Source organism: Schistocerca americana, chromosome 1, assembly GCF_021461395.2.
Source record: "Schistocerca americana isolate TAMUIC-IGC-003095 chromosome 1, iqSchAmer2.1, whole genome shotgun sequence".
Taxonomy (NCBI): domain Eukaryota; kingdom Metazoa; phylum Arthropoda; class Insecta; order Orthoptera; family Acrididae; genus Schistocerca; species Schistocerca americana.
This window is the reverse complement of record NC_060119.1, coordinates 207,650,837-207,668,969: the sequence shown is the minus strand read 5'-3', so window position 1 is coordinate 207,668,969 and position 18,133 is coordinate 207,650,837. Positions and strand designations below refer to the sequence as shown.

The 18,133-nt window shown below is 41.0% G+C and overlaps 2 protein-coding genes across 10 annotated transcripts in view; one reads left to right on the top strand and one right to left on the bottom strand.

Annotated features, from left to right (window-relative positions):
• Positions 1-18,133, bottom strand: part of LOC124594864 (tyrosyl-DNA phosphodiesterase 2-like) — a 155,951-nt gene that overhangs the window by 55,330 nt on the left and 82,488 nt on the right. For 3 of the 8 annotated variants that reach the window (XM_047133936.1, XM_047133368.1, XM_047133854.1), the window contains one exon: positions 3,140-3,231. In XM_047133936.1, coding sequence (XP_046989892.1) covers positions 3,140-3,231 — 92 coding nt within the window. Of the gene's footprint in view, positions 1-3,139; positions 3,232-3,489; positions 3,638-3,727; positions 4,206-18,133 lie in introns of those variants that run through there. The other 5 variants (XM_047133613.1, XM_047133772.1, XM_047133451.1 and 2 more) reach the window with 4 other exon arrangements.
• LOC124594613 (double-stranded RNA-specific editase 1-like) overlaps positions 4,057-18,133 on the top strand; it is a 143,546-nt gene continuing 129,469 nt past the window's right edge. For both annotated transcript variants that reach the window (XM_047133167.1, XM_047133019.1), the window contains exon 1: positions 4,057-4,328. In XM_047133167.1, coding sequence (XP_046989123.1) covers positions 4,253-4,328 — 76 coding nt within the window. In that variant the 5' untranslated portion in view covers positions 4,057-4,252. The remainder of the gene's footprint in view (positions 4,329-18,133) is intronic.

The window sequence follows — 18,133 nt, the reverse complement described above, 5'->3', positions numbered from 1 at the left end:
TCCCATTAGTACAAGTTTGGAATGGGGGAGGAACCCAGGGCACATAATCTGTTGTGACAGTTGTCTTTGAAGGAATGGTCCTGGGATTCATCTACAAGAGCTAGTGAAGCCACAAAAAAATTCAGTTACAATTGGCCGGAGTACATAGAAATCCTCAGTGCTTTCAAATATGAGTGTGTTAATCACCAAGCCACCTAAATCTGCTGTACCCACCTGAGCAACACTGTCAAACTTCAGTGATATGTGTCATTTATTCCATACAATGAATCACAAACAATGTATAGAAACTGGTACATTCCAGAATCATATTTTTGTGTCAAGAATATTAGCTATTAATAATGTGCTTTCATGTTCATTCTGAAAATATTAATTTATCTTCACCGGCTTTTGAAGTCAGATCTAACGTGAGAAGCACTTTAGTGGACTCTCTTCCCATTGTTAATTAAATATGTTGCAAACCAAGTCTATAATTCTATTAAAATGCAATAATGATTCTATTTTCCTGTAAGAACAGTGTGATCCACAAATTCAAATGCTCTACACAGAAAGCAGAAGCTCCCAGTTGATGATATTTAAAAAATGTTGCACATTCTGTTTATGGCAGTACTTGTATGCTGTGCTTGTGCTGTTCTCATTGACTGAATTTGTAAAAAGGCTTAAAACTTCAGAACAGTTTTTGTGTGTGTGTGTGTGTGTGTGTGTGTGTGTGTGTGTGTGTGTGTGCGTGCGTGCGCCCGCGCGCACGCACATGCACAGTTTTCATTCTTTTTTTACACCCCTGTTGGTGACTCAATGTTTCTACATTTCTGCAAGTTGTTACCTTAACTTTAAATGCAGTTTGGCAGGTAGAGTGAGTTGAGTGACTATGTTGGGTAGATGTGGGGAGACAAAAGAAGTGGAGAGAGGAAAGGGAATGTTCGGGAAGGATGGCTGACAGCTCGAAGGGAAGCAGCAGGAGTGAGAGATGGAATGAAACACACAAACACCAGAGCCTGTGAATTCGTGTTGGATAATGGGGATGGCAGGAAGGAGTGGATTAGAAGGGGGGGGGGGGGTAACAGAACAGAGCAATGGGAAGCTCAAGAAGAGGATGGGGCACCACCCAATGGCACAACACACTGCCGAATACAACATGTTCGCTCAATTTCAATGGCTGCTCCACAACCCATGCCATCTAAATTCCCCACCCCGTACCAGCTCCTCTGAAGTATGTAGATGGGAGTCATCCTTGCAACACATAATTTGTTCCAATAATTCTCCTGCCATCAATCTCTCCTTAACTTCCTGCACCACACCCTCTTCCTCTTTCTATTACCCTACCAATCCACTCCTTAATGTCATCATAACGAGCACTAGATGATCTCCTGCTGACATTCACTCTACTATCTCGCATACCTGCTAGCTCCCCACATACAGCTTTTTTTTTTTTTCACTGAAAGAAAAGAGATAGAGGAAGATTAGAGGTTAACCTCTAGTTCAAAGCAGGGTCATTAGAAACAAAGTATACTTATTGATTGGATAAAGATCTGAAAGGAAATAACTGTGTCCATTTCAAAAGGACAATCCCTGTATTAACCTTAAAACAATTTCTGGGAAATTATGAAAAATCCCAATTTCAAATCGCCAGACAAGTATTTATGGACTACTCCTGGCAAGGGTTACCAGAGACTGAGATGCCAGCCGTCTGCTCTGACCAATGTCATCATCACCTTGCTGAAAATCTCTATTTTGAGCATTCCAACATAGCAACCTGCAAAAATACGAATGCCACAGAAACCAGTACATTGATTGAACCCAATGAAATTATGAAATTAGCAAGAGAACTGCGGGGAGGGGGGGGGGGGGGGGGAGTGTTGAGTGGCGCTAAACTAAAAGTTCAATAATAAAAACACCACCACCTTTCAAGACTCAACATGGGAAAAAAGCACTCGAAACTGCCAAAAAATAAAACTCAACAAGATCAGGCAAAACACACCATAAGATCACAGTTTCTCAATCTCCAAGTAACTTACATAGCTCAACCCTAGACCACGATAACAATACCTCCCCTCCTACTAACAAAAGAAAGTATCCCAATCTCCAGTTCACCTACGTAGCTCAAATCTAGGGCAGGATACCAATAACCCACACCACCAACTCCAAAAGCCAGTAACCCAATCTCCAGTTCACCTATGTAGCTTAACCCCAAAGTGCAAGTGGTACACCATGGCTGGAGGCCATCACACAACACATCAAACCACAGCATAACCACACCATGGGTCAAAGCTGGTGGTGGTATTCGACAACCAAGCACACGCCTTGCCACTGCAGTGTTCGCTGTACCAAGTTATACACAGAAAAACTGAACCTACCGATACCACGTCTCCTCTGACCCATATGGCCATTAAAATGGATGACAAATTGAAATCCAAATTGCATAAAATACAAGCTATAACACAAGTTACAGTTACTCTCGTGACATTACATTTATTTATTTCCCCAACTCGCAATCAAACTCCCACCTATCAACTTAACCTGGATGTAGGGCCGTCCTTCATATCAGTCTGCCACCATAACTTATATTCCAAAACATATTAAAGGTGAAAAACATATATTGTCAGTGTTCAGTTCTCTTTCTGTTTACAAACATATGATATATGTCACAATACAATTACATCATGGGTCAAAACTGACATCAGGTACTATGGTGTGCAGACACACTTGACAACACAAATCACCACAGATATTGTATTCACAGTTAAATGTACCAGTTTCACAGTGGGCTTGTCAATCATAAGGTTCTTACATGACATACAATAACTTTCATCAGATCCCATTCCCCGTACTTTGTGCCAACTGCATTACCAATGGCTAATCAACAGTTTCACCATAGATTCGTTGTAATACAAAGACTTGATGACACCCAGAAGAAATAAATTACGTTTATGTCACTTCACAGTAATGCATTCATTAAGAAGAGAGCCACTAACATTGTTTCATGCAATGCAATACTATTGGCAAGAAACTATAGACAAGTGAACTGAAAAGTTTCCAAAACTGTAGAACGAAATGTGAAAAATTTCCAATATTTGTTGATCGACAGTTCAAAGAACACAACTAAAGCAAGACGACAAACTGTGCACGTTGTGCAGATACTCACTCGACGTTTATGACGATTTCTGGAGTGTCACCGTCATTAGTAAAATTAATTCCACCTTTCTGTGTAGATTCGAAAAAGGCGTTCACCGAACGCTGAAAATAAAAAAATTGAAACGTTGACATCACAATTAACGGCAAACTAACAGCAAGTTTATATTCTGCACATGGTTATGAGCACTATCATCGTATGAACTGCATAAAATAAAACATGTCAACTCAAGATGCAATTTTTCCCATAGCTCCAGCTGTTGTGGCAATAACAAGAATTAATGTGAGATTCGTAATTCATGGTGAATGAGTAATCTGTATTTATTTCTGATACACCCGAACATAAGAAGCATGATTCCGCACCTGTAGGTCCCATTTCCTGTCCTGTAAATAAAACTGAGCACATGCGACGTCTGTTCCCGTTATTTCCGCAAATTGTTCTGTAAGCTTTTGACAAGTTTCCCTGTCGGGAATGTCCTCATCTTCACTGTTGCTCATGTTTTTCCGTCAGCTGAAAACGATGTAAAATTTATTTTTGCGTTGTTACTTACAAACCTTAATGATCTTAAAGCATATTACAATACAATCAACGCGCTCTTACATACAATACGTTGTGACAACTAATTGTACAAGAACAACAACACCACTTCAGTCACAAACTAACACTTACAGCCCCTTTTTCAAACAAGTTCCCGCGTAGCAAAGACAATTCTGTATGTCCTCTTCCAACACACTGCCTCAGTAGAACAGAAGCTATAGTTACAAACCTACATAGAGCTAAAATTGCGTATCAAAGTGAGTGTTATATACAAAAGTGAGACATGGTCTTTAATTACAGGTTTTAAGATATCACGTTTACCCGCACTTCCGCAGACAGTACAAAAAGTGCCTAGACTGACAAGACCCATTCTTATCTTTGGTAGAATCAAAACGCATCTTTGCCAAGGCCGTTTGTGAGTGCAAGTACATTGATTGAGAGCGTGTTTTCCGTAATGTTTGTGTAAAGGTTCATACTATTTAAGTATCGGAATACGTCTTTGATTGTGAGGTGCTTTAAAGGGGATTTTTGTTTTGTTTTGATCAATAACTTGTGTCACTTGGAGGTGTATTTACAGCGTTTGAGAAAATGGCTACAGAGACTGCAATGCAGAACGACTCAACAGGCCGAATTTCATGCGGTAAAGAAGTATCCGTGATGAAAGGTTAGTGTATAAATAGTAGTAGTTCAACAATTGCATTTATATAATTGGTTATCGGTCTAAATATCATAGCGCACGTGAAATTGTAAGATGCGGTACACCAATGCGTATGCTTTTCGGTAGCATTGTGGTGCAGTGCACCGCTAAATGCCGCAGCGTCCATATGAGGAAGATAAGACCAAATCTACGGCGGAAGTGCAATTGTGTGATATCTCTAGTTCGCATACTCGTGTGTAGAAAGCTGTAGAAGCTGATGAATTGCAGGCACAGAAGTTGGTGCAATTACAAAAAGTAATGGCAACTCAAATAGGCTTAGGGTCGTTTAGGATGTATATCTTGCTACGACTATGGACTAGATCACTTCCGTTGCTGTCAGCTCTTAGCGAAATAAATAACACGGAAAATTTTATTTTACATCATTTGTCATATAATTTATGAAAAAGTACACTTCGTCATTAGAGTATCGTGCTCCACTGTGGGTAAGCAATATTACAAGCTAACAATCTATCTGAGGTGTTCGTGTTCGACCATAACAAGAACACTGATACATACTCGAAAGTTTCCTTCCTTCGCCGGTTAACCATCCTAATCAACTTTTTTGCTGGGGGGAAACAACCAAGTTTGGAATAAATTAGTTTTATGAAGGTTGAAATCTTGTTTTAAGATCGAATTTTATTATGTAAATAACTGTTGCAACGATCTCGTTAAAGAGGTTGAGATTGTGATACGTCGGCCCAGTAACACTGTATCCAGTGAGAAAACAAAAGTTTTTTCAATTTCCAACCTATCAGTTAAGGATGCGAATCCGGTTGTCGCGCCAGCTACACAACCAAATAAATGTATGACAGTGACACTTCCAGTTGTAAATCTTCGCGATATGCTGTGACGGCGTTGGCCCGTACTTACCTGCATCGTTTACAGGTTCGTGTCTATTAGTGTTCAAATTTTGACGGACTCCTGTTGTTTGAGACTAAGAAATCCGTCGACAGTAGTAAACATAGCAACTTTCATATCTCCATGAAGGGCCGGATATCCGAAAGTGAAGGTTTACATCAGCATTACGAGCAGATTATAGTAAACATCCATGAGTGAAGCAGCCTTAGAGCTAGTGTATTTGTTTTCATTTGTAAATAAAACGAAACCCAGCATAAGCATTGGACACGTATTGTTGGAACGTTGACCAGAGACCCTACGTTCGTTATGCTTTATATTTCCAATGAGTCACTCCGTGCGAGTACCAAGCTAATTCATTCAATAAATGAATAGAACTCCCCCCTCCCCCTCAATGGTCTCGATTTACTTTCTTCCATGACTTTCAAAAATTAAGACGTAAAGTATGATGTCGTTGAATGTGAAGAGAGATGTGATGTTGACGGAGACTTCAACAATTGAATACCTCGGTGCAAGAAAGGGATAAGTCCATTATTTTTCCATAAACCAATTTTTAATGCTGTGTAAATGGAAAAAATTATCTTGCCTTTATTCCTACAAAGTAACATTTAGACCTCTACTCAATCTGTATAGCATGAAATACTAAGTGTAAACTGTTTTTAAATTATTTTTTTATGCCTCCTGAGAAATGTGGTATCTCGTTCTTGTACAGTCTTCAGTTCTATGGCGTCAAAGATGGACCGTAGGAATGGATGATGAAGAGACTACAGGAAAATGTTGAAAGAGCTTCTACAGTTGTCAAACGATCAAAAGTCCTTTTATGACAATAACGAAAAAAAAAGTTAGCTCAAAGAAGTTGTTGGTCCGATGCTGTTTAACATAATGGGATTAAAATTCAAGAGCACCTTCTTATCGTTTGCAGCAAACTTTTCATCGAAACTCCAGGTCATTGTCGTCAGAGACGTACTGCCTATTGACTTGCTGCGTATGTAAGTTGCAAAATATGGCTTACAGTAACCTAATGCCCGCTGAAATGATACTGCAACGAGAACACTGCACGCTTTTCGTCTTGGAAGTGGCAGTGACTAATGATGCTGTTTCATTAAAGGGGCGGTGGAAGGGTGGCGCATTGAGAAAACGGCGGAGGGTGGAAATGGGAGGAACCGTAGCTGGAGTTCCAGTGCATCCGTATGATTAAACTTCTCTTTCATTTGCGAGACCTATTCAAAACGAGTACCACAGGCCTTGGGCGCTTAGCCTGGCGGTTTCATCTCTCCGTCGCCATGTAACAGAGCTTTAGTTTCATTTAGTATCTAGACTTGGAAAGGATGTAACATTCCATCTCACATTCTAACTTACGAGGTATCACGCCACATTGATGTAATCATTTTTACCTGGTATAATATAATATTTTACGGCATGTGCTACTGAATGACAAAAATACGTCGAAAACCTAGTCGGTAACAGTGTTGACATACCGCGACACTTTGCAGTGCCATCCGTCATCCTTGTATTTGACAGATGATATGTCTAATACCCTCAAAAACAAGGCGATACTTCAGTAGTGCTACCTGGCTGGAAACTGGAGTTTTAAAATCTTTTATAAGTCCCTATCGGTCGCACTCCCCTCATTTTGTAAGAGACGTATGTCAAATCTAATTTTGGAGAAAATTGTTTGTTATTTTATAGCTCATTTTCAGGGGTTTATGGGTACGTCGGTATTCAAAATAACACCTCAAGCGCGTTTGACGTCAGTATTTGTTATTGACAGGAAAAAGAAGGAACCACTGAATTCGACTTATTTTTAACGCAGCATTCCAATTGTTGTGGTTAATGAACGTGGGAATATGAAAATTCATGACTACATGTCATTCAGATATATTTTGACGTTGCTTTAAATACATATGTACCCGCAGTTTTAGACATAATTTCATTTTCGTCCGGGATAGTGCCCTTTGAACACAGTTCTTCGTTGTAGACACTAACAAAGAAATTTCTGTAATTAATTATCCGTTCTTAAGGCTACATTCTTGATGTCTTCAGCTCCAACAACTGTTCCGTCATCTTCGGAAATACGAGATTTGCTGAAGAAACCTGGTCTGGAATTTTCCTTCAGCCAGACGTTCGGCATGATAAGCCCATTCCTAAATTTTAAGAATGCTCGATAGTCCAATCGGCGACACATTGGACCGTACAAGAGATCCTAATTTTACGAACTTTGCATGTTGTATGTACGGGGTGTGGAGTGTAGCTTTCCACCTCGTGAACCACGTGTTTTAAGAGTCGAGAAACCATCAATTTTGGAATTTTTGCAATATTTTCTCTGTAAATTTTTTCTACGGGTACTGCAGTAAAAGATCCTCATCTCTTTTATAGAGCCTAAAATTTTCTTCGATTTGCACTGGCCACACGCAACAAAGAAAAAGGGTTTAGCGTTGTAACTTTTTAACTGTATGCCCTTTGGAAAAGGATTATGATAGGTGGTATAATGGTCAGTGTTTAACATCAAGAACCACCCCCCCCCCCCCCCTCAGCTATCATGTCGTCCGTTATGTTTTCCACGTCGTCGGTATCCCTCTCAGCATCATCCTCGTCGAGGTTGGGCTCGGCAGAATTTTTCCATGCTTGGCCACAGCAATGTTTGCCAATGGTAGAGTGCTAGAGATTTTAATAAGGAATCATAACTGCATATTTCGTTCTTGTTATGGGACTCACCACATTCCCACAAACTAACGGAATATTGTAGTTACCCAACCATGCCTGTACTCGTCGGGGGGAAAAAGAGACACCTTCCAAGATGGAATTTGAGTTTTGCTGCAGATTCAGAAACTTTTCAGTGGCAGAGATCGTACATTGTATCTCTGTTCACGTCTCCACCGTAAAATGTCGCAATAAACCTTTCCCCTGCTTTAGAATTTTGTGTGCTCTTGCGTCTGGCAATTTGGAAATACCAAGTCACACAGTTCTGTGATAAATGGTACTGGCTTTCTTTTTCCCTTCTCTAAGGGTGACCGAAATAGTGCCACGTCCCCTTCGTGTATAAAAGGAAAGAATGGTCTATGGATTCGAGTTTGTATTATGTTGACGAGTACAGAACGCTAGGGGGGTCGTCGCTTCCACTCTTTTGGAAATGGAAGTTATTTTGAAAAGGTGATGCTGTCATCAGTACCAGGGTACCTACCTTCGTCTGTGGTGGTAAGGTATCATAGTCGGCATCCTTTGATACAGAAGTGTATCATATAATCACATCGGTAACTCCTATTTCCTTCTTACCCACAATGTCCTAAACGACCATTCAGTCGTGAGCAGCTCCTTTTGGTAGTGTCATTGGATTTAAAAAAAAAAATTCTTGTGGCATTGTATTGGTGGCCGCACAGAAGACAAATTTTGTGACGAGTGCAGTGTAGCTTGGAGCTTTGTTAACGAAAGTCACTAGGATATCCTTCAAAACCCATTGTGGCTTTACAGCCGCAGTGTTTTTGTATATAATCCACCTAGATCTTGCATAATGACTTGAACATGGCTGTTGTAGTCAACTTCATAAAACTTTATGTAGAAGGTATCAACTGTCAGTTATTGCAGATTGCGCATCCCAAGGTCTTCTTTTTATATCGGAATGCACGCTACATCAAACGCAGCTTTGTACCGTTGCGGATGTCCTCAGTGGAGAAAAATTGAAAAGGGTGCAAGCTTAAGATTGAACAATTCTCTCACTTTATGCCCAGACTGCTTGCAAGTGCAAACTCGTTGGAGGAAAGTAAGAATGGGGACTTTTTTTATAGTTTTCGTCAGCAGTTATAGGGGCACACGAAACTTCAACTGGAGTTGAAGTATTGTTTCATCTTCACTAAAAAAAAGTCACAATTTCCTTAATGCAGTTGATGCCAATTCCTCCAACTACATAACAGTTGTTCCTGTAACACTATCCCCTTAGTCCCAAGGAATTGCAGATATTCAGAGAACCCTGATTACTCGGAAATGCTCCTGAATGTAGCTCATAGTGCATAACTTTCGTCACCGACGTTTTGGATGCTTAGGATACCCAAAGTCAATCGAGACAGCTCACTATCCGTTACGCTTCAGCCATGAATCAGCCATCCATGACACTTCATCATTGTTATTAGGACCTGTCTATAGTAATAGTTTTTTTTAGCACGACGAATGGCGAAATATCCTTCAGGTACGAATTTGTGAAGTTCCTGAGGATCCATTTTTGTCTTTCAGTCCCATTCAACGTGCAGGTCCCAATCTCCAAAACATTCAGCTTTTAAGGGACCATACTCCTCACTCAGCCTATAAAATAAGCAGTTTTTTAACTAATGAAGCAATCTACATAAATATTTTTGCACGTTATTTGTTGATTTTTGGACGGTTTTCCGATTTCTTTAGGAAATTCAATCATAAAGCCTTCCTCATCCGAGGAGTTAAAGTTGCTCAGTACAAAATGAAATGTGTCCATGACGGAAGTCCCGCAGTCTGCAAATCTTATCTGGAAAAAAAAGAAAAAAATATTTGCCTGTAGGATACTGCGCGCAGGGTAAAAGCAGTTTTTTACAGTTTGAAAAAGTCATAAAATGGCGGACTTTTGAAACTACCACATCATTTTAATGCGTAAGTCCATACCAGGTGGTCTAGTTTTATAGATGTTCCCCACTCAGTTACCAAGATCTGAGTTTGTTCAAATTTTATCAGCAGGATTCAACCAGAGGTTGAAAATACTATTGCAGTTGTAAGGTTCTTTTATTTAGAACACGAATGGTTTCGGGCTCTAAATAAAAGAACATTACAACTGTAGCAATATTTTCTATCTGTGGGATCACGCTCAGTTGTGGATGTGAGGCCTCACATTTATGTCACGTGTTATTCATTTATTATATTATTATTTGTGAACAGACCTTACGAGATTGACTAGTGGTTCCGAAAGTCATGCAGATGAAAACGTTCAATAAGTCCGTAAATGCTTAATTTTCCTTAATATTTGGTAATGCACTCTGGTTTCATTTGCTCTAGTGGTGAACCATTCGTTACCTTCGCAGTCCATGGGACTCTGAAGTTTCCTCCAACACTACAATTCAAAGGAGTCGAAGTTGTACCTCTACTCCTAAAAACATTGTCCAGGTTTGACATTGCCTTTCTACCAAGCATAAGCGTCTCCTGATTTCGCGGCTGCAGTCACCAACAGCAGAAATCTGGGAACCCAGATAACTGAACGTACACACTAACTCCATTGTTTCTCCTCCTATATGCCATGAAATGATGGGTGTAGCTGCCATAATTTTCGTTGTCTTAACGTCCCTTGTTACGAAGTAGTTAAATGCTCAACTTCGTCCTGAGCCAACTTCCTCGAGACTTTCTTCATCACTTTTTTGCCAACATATCGCCGACTCAACTCATAATGCGTATTCACCGCGACATTTGTCTCACACTGTCTTGACAATGCCACTACATGTTTTTTACAGCGCTTGTTGCTATATACTATGCCTATGATTTTTTTTACATGTTAATTTTAGCATTGCTTAAGTGTAGAGGTAAAAATGGGAAATTTCTTGGCCCAGACACAGGCCACGGCTCAAAACACGTTTCGTGGGTACTGTTTTTAATATGGGCATGTACATGGAAAAATACCGACAAGTAGTCTGCCTTTAACACTAATGGGTGTACGCATAATAAATAGTATGTAGATTGGCAATTTTTGGGCCCAATTATAAAGAGTACATCTCCATCGCTGTCATTCTCGTAAAATTTATATATTTTCGTGGATTTTGCATTACAAACTCTACAATAACATTCTTGCGTGCTTCAAAATCATCCCGCGTCTTTTATCCATCGCAAACACGGTCGTTTGTTTTTTCATTGCCACTGAATGTATTAAAAGTACGTGTGCAGCCCGACGCTCTTCTATTGCAGCCTCTTTTTTTTTTAAAAAAAAAAAAAAAAAAAAAAAATGGTTCAAATGGCTCTAAGCACTGTGGGATTTAACATCTGAGGTCATCAGTCCCCTAGACTTAGAACTACAGGGCTATTACAAATGATTGAAGCGATTTCATAAATAATAGCTCCATTCATTGACATATGGTCACGACACACTACAGATACGTAGAAAAAGTCATAAAGTTTTGTTCGGCTGAAGCCGCACTTCAGGTTTCTGCCGCCAGAGCGCTCGAGAGCGCAGTGAGACAAAATGGCGACAGGAGCCGAGAAAGCGTATGTCGTGCTTGAAATGCACTCACATCAGTCAGTCATAACAGTGCAACGACACTTCAGGACGAAGTTCAACAAAGATCCACCAACTGCTAACTAAATTCTGCGATTGTATGCGCAGTTTAAAGCTTCTGGATGCCTCTGTAAGGGGAAATCAACGGGTCGGCCTGCAGTGAGCGAAGAAACGGTTGAACGCGTGCGGGCAAGTTTCACGCGTAGCCCGCGGAAGTCGACGAATAAAGCAAGCAGGGAGCTAAACGTACCACAGCCGAGGTTTGGAAAATCTTACAGAAAAGGCTAAAGCAGAAGCCTTACCGTTTACAATTGCTACAAGCCCTGAAACCCGATGACAAAGTCAAACGCTTTGAATTTTCGGCGCGGTTGCAACAGCTCATGGAAGAGGATGCGTTCAGTGCGAAACTTGTTTTCAGTGATGAAGCAACATTTTTTCTTAATGGTGAAGTGAACAGACACAATGTGCGAATCTGGGCGGTAGAGAATCCTCACGCATTCGTGCAGCAAATTCGCAATTCACCAAAAGTTAACGTGTTTTGTGCAATCTCACGGTTTAAAGTTTATGGCCCCATTTTCTTCTGCGAAAAAAACGTTACAGGACATGCTGGAAAATTGGCTCATGCCGCAACTGGAGACCGACAGCGCCGACTTCATCTTTCAACAGGATGGTGCTCCACCGCCCTTCCATCATGATGTTCGGCATTTCTTAAACAGGAGATTGGAAAACCGATGGATCGGTCGTGGTGGAGATCATGATCAGCAATTCATGTCATGGCCTCCACGCTCTCCCGACTTAACCCCATGCGATTTCTTTCTGTGGGTTTATGTGAAAGATTCAGTGTTTAAACCTCCTCTACCAAGAAACGTGCCAGAACTGCGAGCTCGCATCAACGATGCTTTCGAACTCATTGATGGGGACATGCTGCGCCGAGTGTGGGAGGAACTTGATTATCGGCTTGATGTCTGCCGAATCACTAAAGGGGCACATATCGAACATTTGTGAATGCCTAAAAAAACTTTTTGAGTTTTTGTATGTGTGTGCAAAGCATTGTGAAAATATCTCAAATAATAAAGTTATTGTAGAGCTGTGAAATCGCTTCAATCGTTTGTAATAACCCTGTATTTAAACCTAACTAACTTAAGGATATCACACACATCCATACCAGAGACAGGATTCGAACCTGTGACCGTAGCAGCAGCGTCGCTCGGTCACAGCGGGCGCCGCAACCTCTTCCTTCACACATAAGACTTATGTCAGAAAAATCTCGCGGAGAGTGATCTCTCATCTCTTACACACACACACACACACACACACACACACACACACACCTGCTGTGCGTAAACGCTTTAGACACCTGTTCTCGCAAGATTTACCGTTGAAGACATGCGCGGAAAAACGTGCTCACCCAAAATTGAAAAAACTTGGAGATGAGTGTTGCCATCTCTTGCTGGATTCGGGAACTATCAAAATTGACATTGGTCTCACCACTAAATATGTTAACGTGATATTTAGGGGTGAGACCAGTGTCAGTTTTGATAGTACCCGTCAACAGATGGCAACCCTTATCTCCAAGCTTTTACATTTGAAGGTTAGCCAACTACTGGGCACGATTTTTTGTTCAATCTTTGCAATAGATTATATAGTTAATTGAGGAGCTAACTCATTTGCAACTGAGGTGTAGAATCTGACTGAGATTCCATCGGGTCCTGAGGCTTAGTCCAGTTTTAGCGAGTAGATAAACTATTTACTGACTGCAAATGTTAAGAACACAGTTTCTCGTAAAGTCGGAGGTATTTGCTTTAAATTGTATTATGAAACAACTGTATCGAATAACATCTTCGGTTGGTAGTATTTTTTCTTTTGAATTAGGTACATAGTTGAAATTACATGAAATCTATTCCGATAAAGGTGTCGGTTCTCTCTCTTTCGATTTTCTAGTGTTGCTTTCCGTGTTGATCACGTTGCTATAACTACAGCATATTCTTCAGATGCTTTAAGATGTAAGATACACTAACTGGTTTCCAGTACTTAATACCGTTATATACTTCATTGCTTTTAACATATGGCAAGAGTTAAAATTTAGAAAAAATGCAAAAGAAGTTGTACTCCATGTACCTGTTAGATAAGTTTTTCTGTTTCCATCATTTCCAATGTACCCACAGTACTTTCACCGATACGACAGATTCGACAACAAACAATGCGCCTCCAGGTGAACCTCTGTTTTTGAGAAAGCCTGGCGGTGGTCATCGCGGCGAAGCCGTCCGTTGTGTGACCGACAAGATGCGGTAACACGCGTTTCAACGGCGCGGCCTGGTCGTCGCAGCTCAGTGTCTCAGGCCGCGTTCTGTCTGGTCACGCCTTTTAGTGATAATCTTTTGGAGCTTGCCACTTCGTAAATACTTAGAGGATAACACTGTAAACTGCGAAAGGTAACGAACAGGGGGACAGTGAGCGTAAGGAAAAGTGAATAGAAGAACTGGATTTGTTTGGAGGGATTTGGGAAAGTTTAGTGCATCCTTCCATAATAGCTGTAGTGGGAAATCCTTTTTTTCACACACCAGAAGCTCTTAAATGTGAATTTTGTTGATTTCTGTTGTATATACTATCGTAATGTAGTAATTCCAAATCATATTTACAAACAGTACATTTCCATATAATATTGTAACAAGAACCACGACAGTTGTCACTGTCGACCTGCCTGGCAGTGCAGAGCATTAAACAGGTATTGCGATACTTTACAATCTCATCATCGCCACGTTGGTGATGTGGCTTGTGCAAATTAATACAGTAGAGCACTCGTGACTGCATTTGCAGGAGAGTGTGCTTCATTATCTTGCTCAAACTTCTGTTTAGACCTCGCGTTATTATATATTGATAAATTTGTTTTGGACTACAACGTCTGACATTAATAACTGCCCTGAATATGAAGTGATCGTTACAGCCTACGACCACACATGCGACTTTTCTAGGGATTCAAGCAGGAAAAAAAAAGCAGCAGGAATTTATCAGCTGTCCCGGCCAAAGTACAGGCAACACAGCAGGGCGTTAGCGGTCAGGTACAAGCGCCTGATAAGCATCTTCTCGAGAGCGGCAATGGAAATTATTTCTTTAGATAGCAATTCTGTTTTCGCACTGTTTATTACTCGCATCGTCGAAGTCAAAGAAGAATCCATCCTATAAATTAGGAACTGAAGGAATATGTATTGTATGGAACTGGGGACCTAGAAACGAGAAACGACGGAGAGGCTTCGTCCCCGCCGAGCCCTCAGTGGTTCACAACTCAACAGGCTACAGCAGTCCACTCACCCCACCGCCGCCCCACACCGAACCCAGGGTTATTGTGTGGCTCGGGCCCCAGTAGACCCCCCCCCCCCCCCCTCATCTGCCACGAACGTCTCACACCAGACGAGTACTATCGAATGTTATGCAGTTCATTCGAACATTCGTTATCCATAGTGAAAACTGACGTTTCTAAATCATACAGTGATTGGGGACTGTCCATTCAGGAGTGGTCTGGTAACCACAGCAGATAGCAATTACTGTTTCAGATACTTTGTGGGAGCCATACCGATGGAGAACATTCAAATTTGTTCAAAGCAACTGATCTAGAGAAAAAATTTTGTCATGGACATTAAACTAACCCCAATCAAAGCCTGTTGCAAACTGAAATAAAAAATAACTTTTTATAGGTTTTGTACCTCCCAATTTTCTTTGTTCCATTTTCTCTCTCTGCCCTCTCTCCACATCACAATAAGTGTTGTTGTAATTGCTAGTCGTGACTGTTTCATAATTCTGCTTTTATAGTCAGGGCACTTCACATCTTAAAGCGCGCCTGAAGGCCAGGCGCTCTTTGGGACACAGTCGACGAACGGTAGGGCGCCAACGCAAATTATGGCGCAGCACTGAACAGTGTCCGCAACAAAGTTCATTGTGCGGGCGCCACACGAGCTCCTGCTTGATTGTCTCATATTGACAATGAAGATGAAGGTAATCAACCACTGATCTTGTAAAGAACGGAAGAAAATTACGAAACTTTGTTTCCGATCTGATACAACATTCACTTGTGCAGCGTGAACATAGGGCAAACGATAGAGCGATTGATCGTAGACACACGCTACCATTTATTCATATCGACACCAAGCAACTAAAAATATGCCACCAACAAGTGAACATTTCATCCGACGTAAGATTTGTAAGTGATTTAGCAAACACAAGCATCTGTGCTAGGGCTTCGGTCTTCCAACTCAAGAACTCGAGGCACCTGGGAATTACGATGAAAAAGTGCATCATATCCCTTGTACTCGTCGAAAGCTGGCGAAACGTGTTTGATACTTCTTAAGAACTGAGTGGACGTGTCTTCACTCACAGCTGCTGGATCTTAAAACTCAACTCAAACGGTAACAATAATTCATCTAAATAATTTTCCTAAGCAACCGATGTAACTTATTTATGTCTTTACTTGGTAGGAAATTTCAGTTGACACCTCAAGAACGGATGGAAGTTTTCTTTGCTTCCAATCGTTTCTTGGGTATTCAGAAAATTTAATTTCCACACAAGCTCGTGAATCTCGTGAAAGTTATTCCGGTCCAAACGGAAGTAGTTCACGAACTGTTTTATCAGAAAACTCGTGATGTCAAGAAAATTACGAAACTTTGTTTCCGATCTGATACAACATTCACTTGTGCAGCGTGAACATAGGGCAAACGATATATTAATATCAGTATTGGTCAAACAAGGAATGATTGGACTCTTTCACACGTGGCGATATAGCAGGGCGGCTCCAAATAGCGGGGATAAGCAGTTCCCGCCTTGCCAGGTTGGGCTGAATTTGTTGTTTGTTAGCCGTTCACGATTGTCGAATGACGTGATTAGCCATTGTTCTTTTGTGCTGCAAAAATTAATTCTGGCGTGGAACTTTCCATCACTGAAGTAGAATGTCGCAATGTAATTTAGTATTCAGTAAATAAGGAGTATAGTACTAAGATCGAAAAACTTAGTATTAAGAAGGAGAAAAAATGTATTCTTTACTTCGAAAATCAAGCTGTTTCAAAAGTATATCTCGTATTTCGTTAAGTAATTATTGAAATACAGTTTATATTATGTTCATTTGCCAAGGAACAACGCTGCTTTCAGTGCTAAGTAACCTGTGAATTTGTTATGTATCGTCGCGGCATACCGGCTTCAGCGCTCTGTCGCGACCGTGGCCAGGCGCAAATTGAGACGCGTATAGCGCGACGCAGCGGAGTGCGTGTTTTTGTAACTTCACAGGTTCAAATCGGACCACGCAAATTGTGACACGACGCGACTGGGACGCGACACGCGCCTGCGCCAGGTCGCGCGGCGTTGCGGTTGTGGCACAGTTTCTCGTGTCGCGCGTGCCTCGTTGGCACCTTGGGAAATTAGAGGCGGGGTGAGCAGTGATAGTATTGCCCGTACGATAAATTTTGCCTGTGTATTAAATTTTATTGCCTTTGGGTAGTGTTTCGCCTTTCGCCATTTAAAGGCTCCAGCTTTCTTCGTTAGTACATTATACTTTTCGGTTATTTATGTATCTGTAGTTTTGTTTTGTTTTTCTTCTGTCAAGAAAAATGCATACTTCAGTAACTGAGGAGCCATTGGCCGCTGGAATTGTATCATACGCCTCCGCGATGTTTTCAGATTACAAGAAGGGACAGAGGGTAGTGATTGAGGAAGCAAGGAATATTATAAAATCGTGTGATTAAGAAGCAAGGCAGGAAAGTAAAACAAAAAAAAAGTGCAAATGGCTCTGAGTACTATGGGACTTAACATCTGAGGTCATCAGTCCCCTAGAACTTAGAACTACTTAAACCTAACTAACCTAAGGACATTACACACATCCATGCCCGAGGCAGGATTCGAACCTGCGACCGTAGCGGGTTCCAGACTGAAGCGCCTAGAACCGCTCGGCCACTCCGGCCGGCGAAAGTAAAACAAGGTTATCTTCTCGCTGCCTAATATGCCGGCGTATCTGTACGATCTGTTAACAATTTAGAAAGGGATAATCTCCACAGGCTTCATCCATTTGTGCTCCTGGTATAAAGCGTCCAAGATTGAAGTATAGAAGTATCACTGTGATTACTTGGATACGGATGTAATATTGTAATACGACACACTGTACTACATGCATGTGAACATCACATTTCCAATGCAATTGTTTATTTTTCTCAATAAAAACTATATTATTCATGATCACACATTGTCAGTTTGGCAAGCCGTAGGTGAGTAACCAGTATCTGGCATGTGCCTATCATTCCGCCTGAAGGAACGCTCGTCATTATTTTAATACTGCTCAGATCAAGAGAAGGAATAAAATCTTTTGGTAAGTTTCCATTCAAGTCGCTCAGTGTTAAAAATACGATGGGTTACGGGGATTCCACCAAAATTCCAACAGAATTGGCAATCAATTTTTGTGTGAGTTGTTAACCTTTTTTCATTCGAAGAAGCATCACTGTTTGTAACGGCCACATTTCTCTTGGTGGCTGGTTTAATTGTACTTCCTTTGCCACAGTGTAATTTGCCAAACTCATCTCTCAGCAGCTACTGCGACAGAATTCCGTAACGGAGTGCCTCATTAAACAAGTAATTGGCAATCACAGAGCCAATAGCTTACGAAAAACTTCATAGTGTCGGTTTGCAGTAACATAAAAGAAGAAATTTCATGTTTATATTCATACTATGG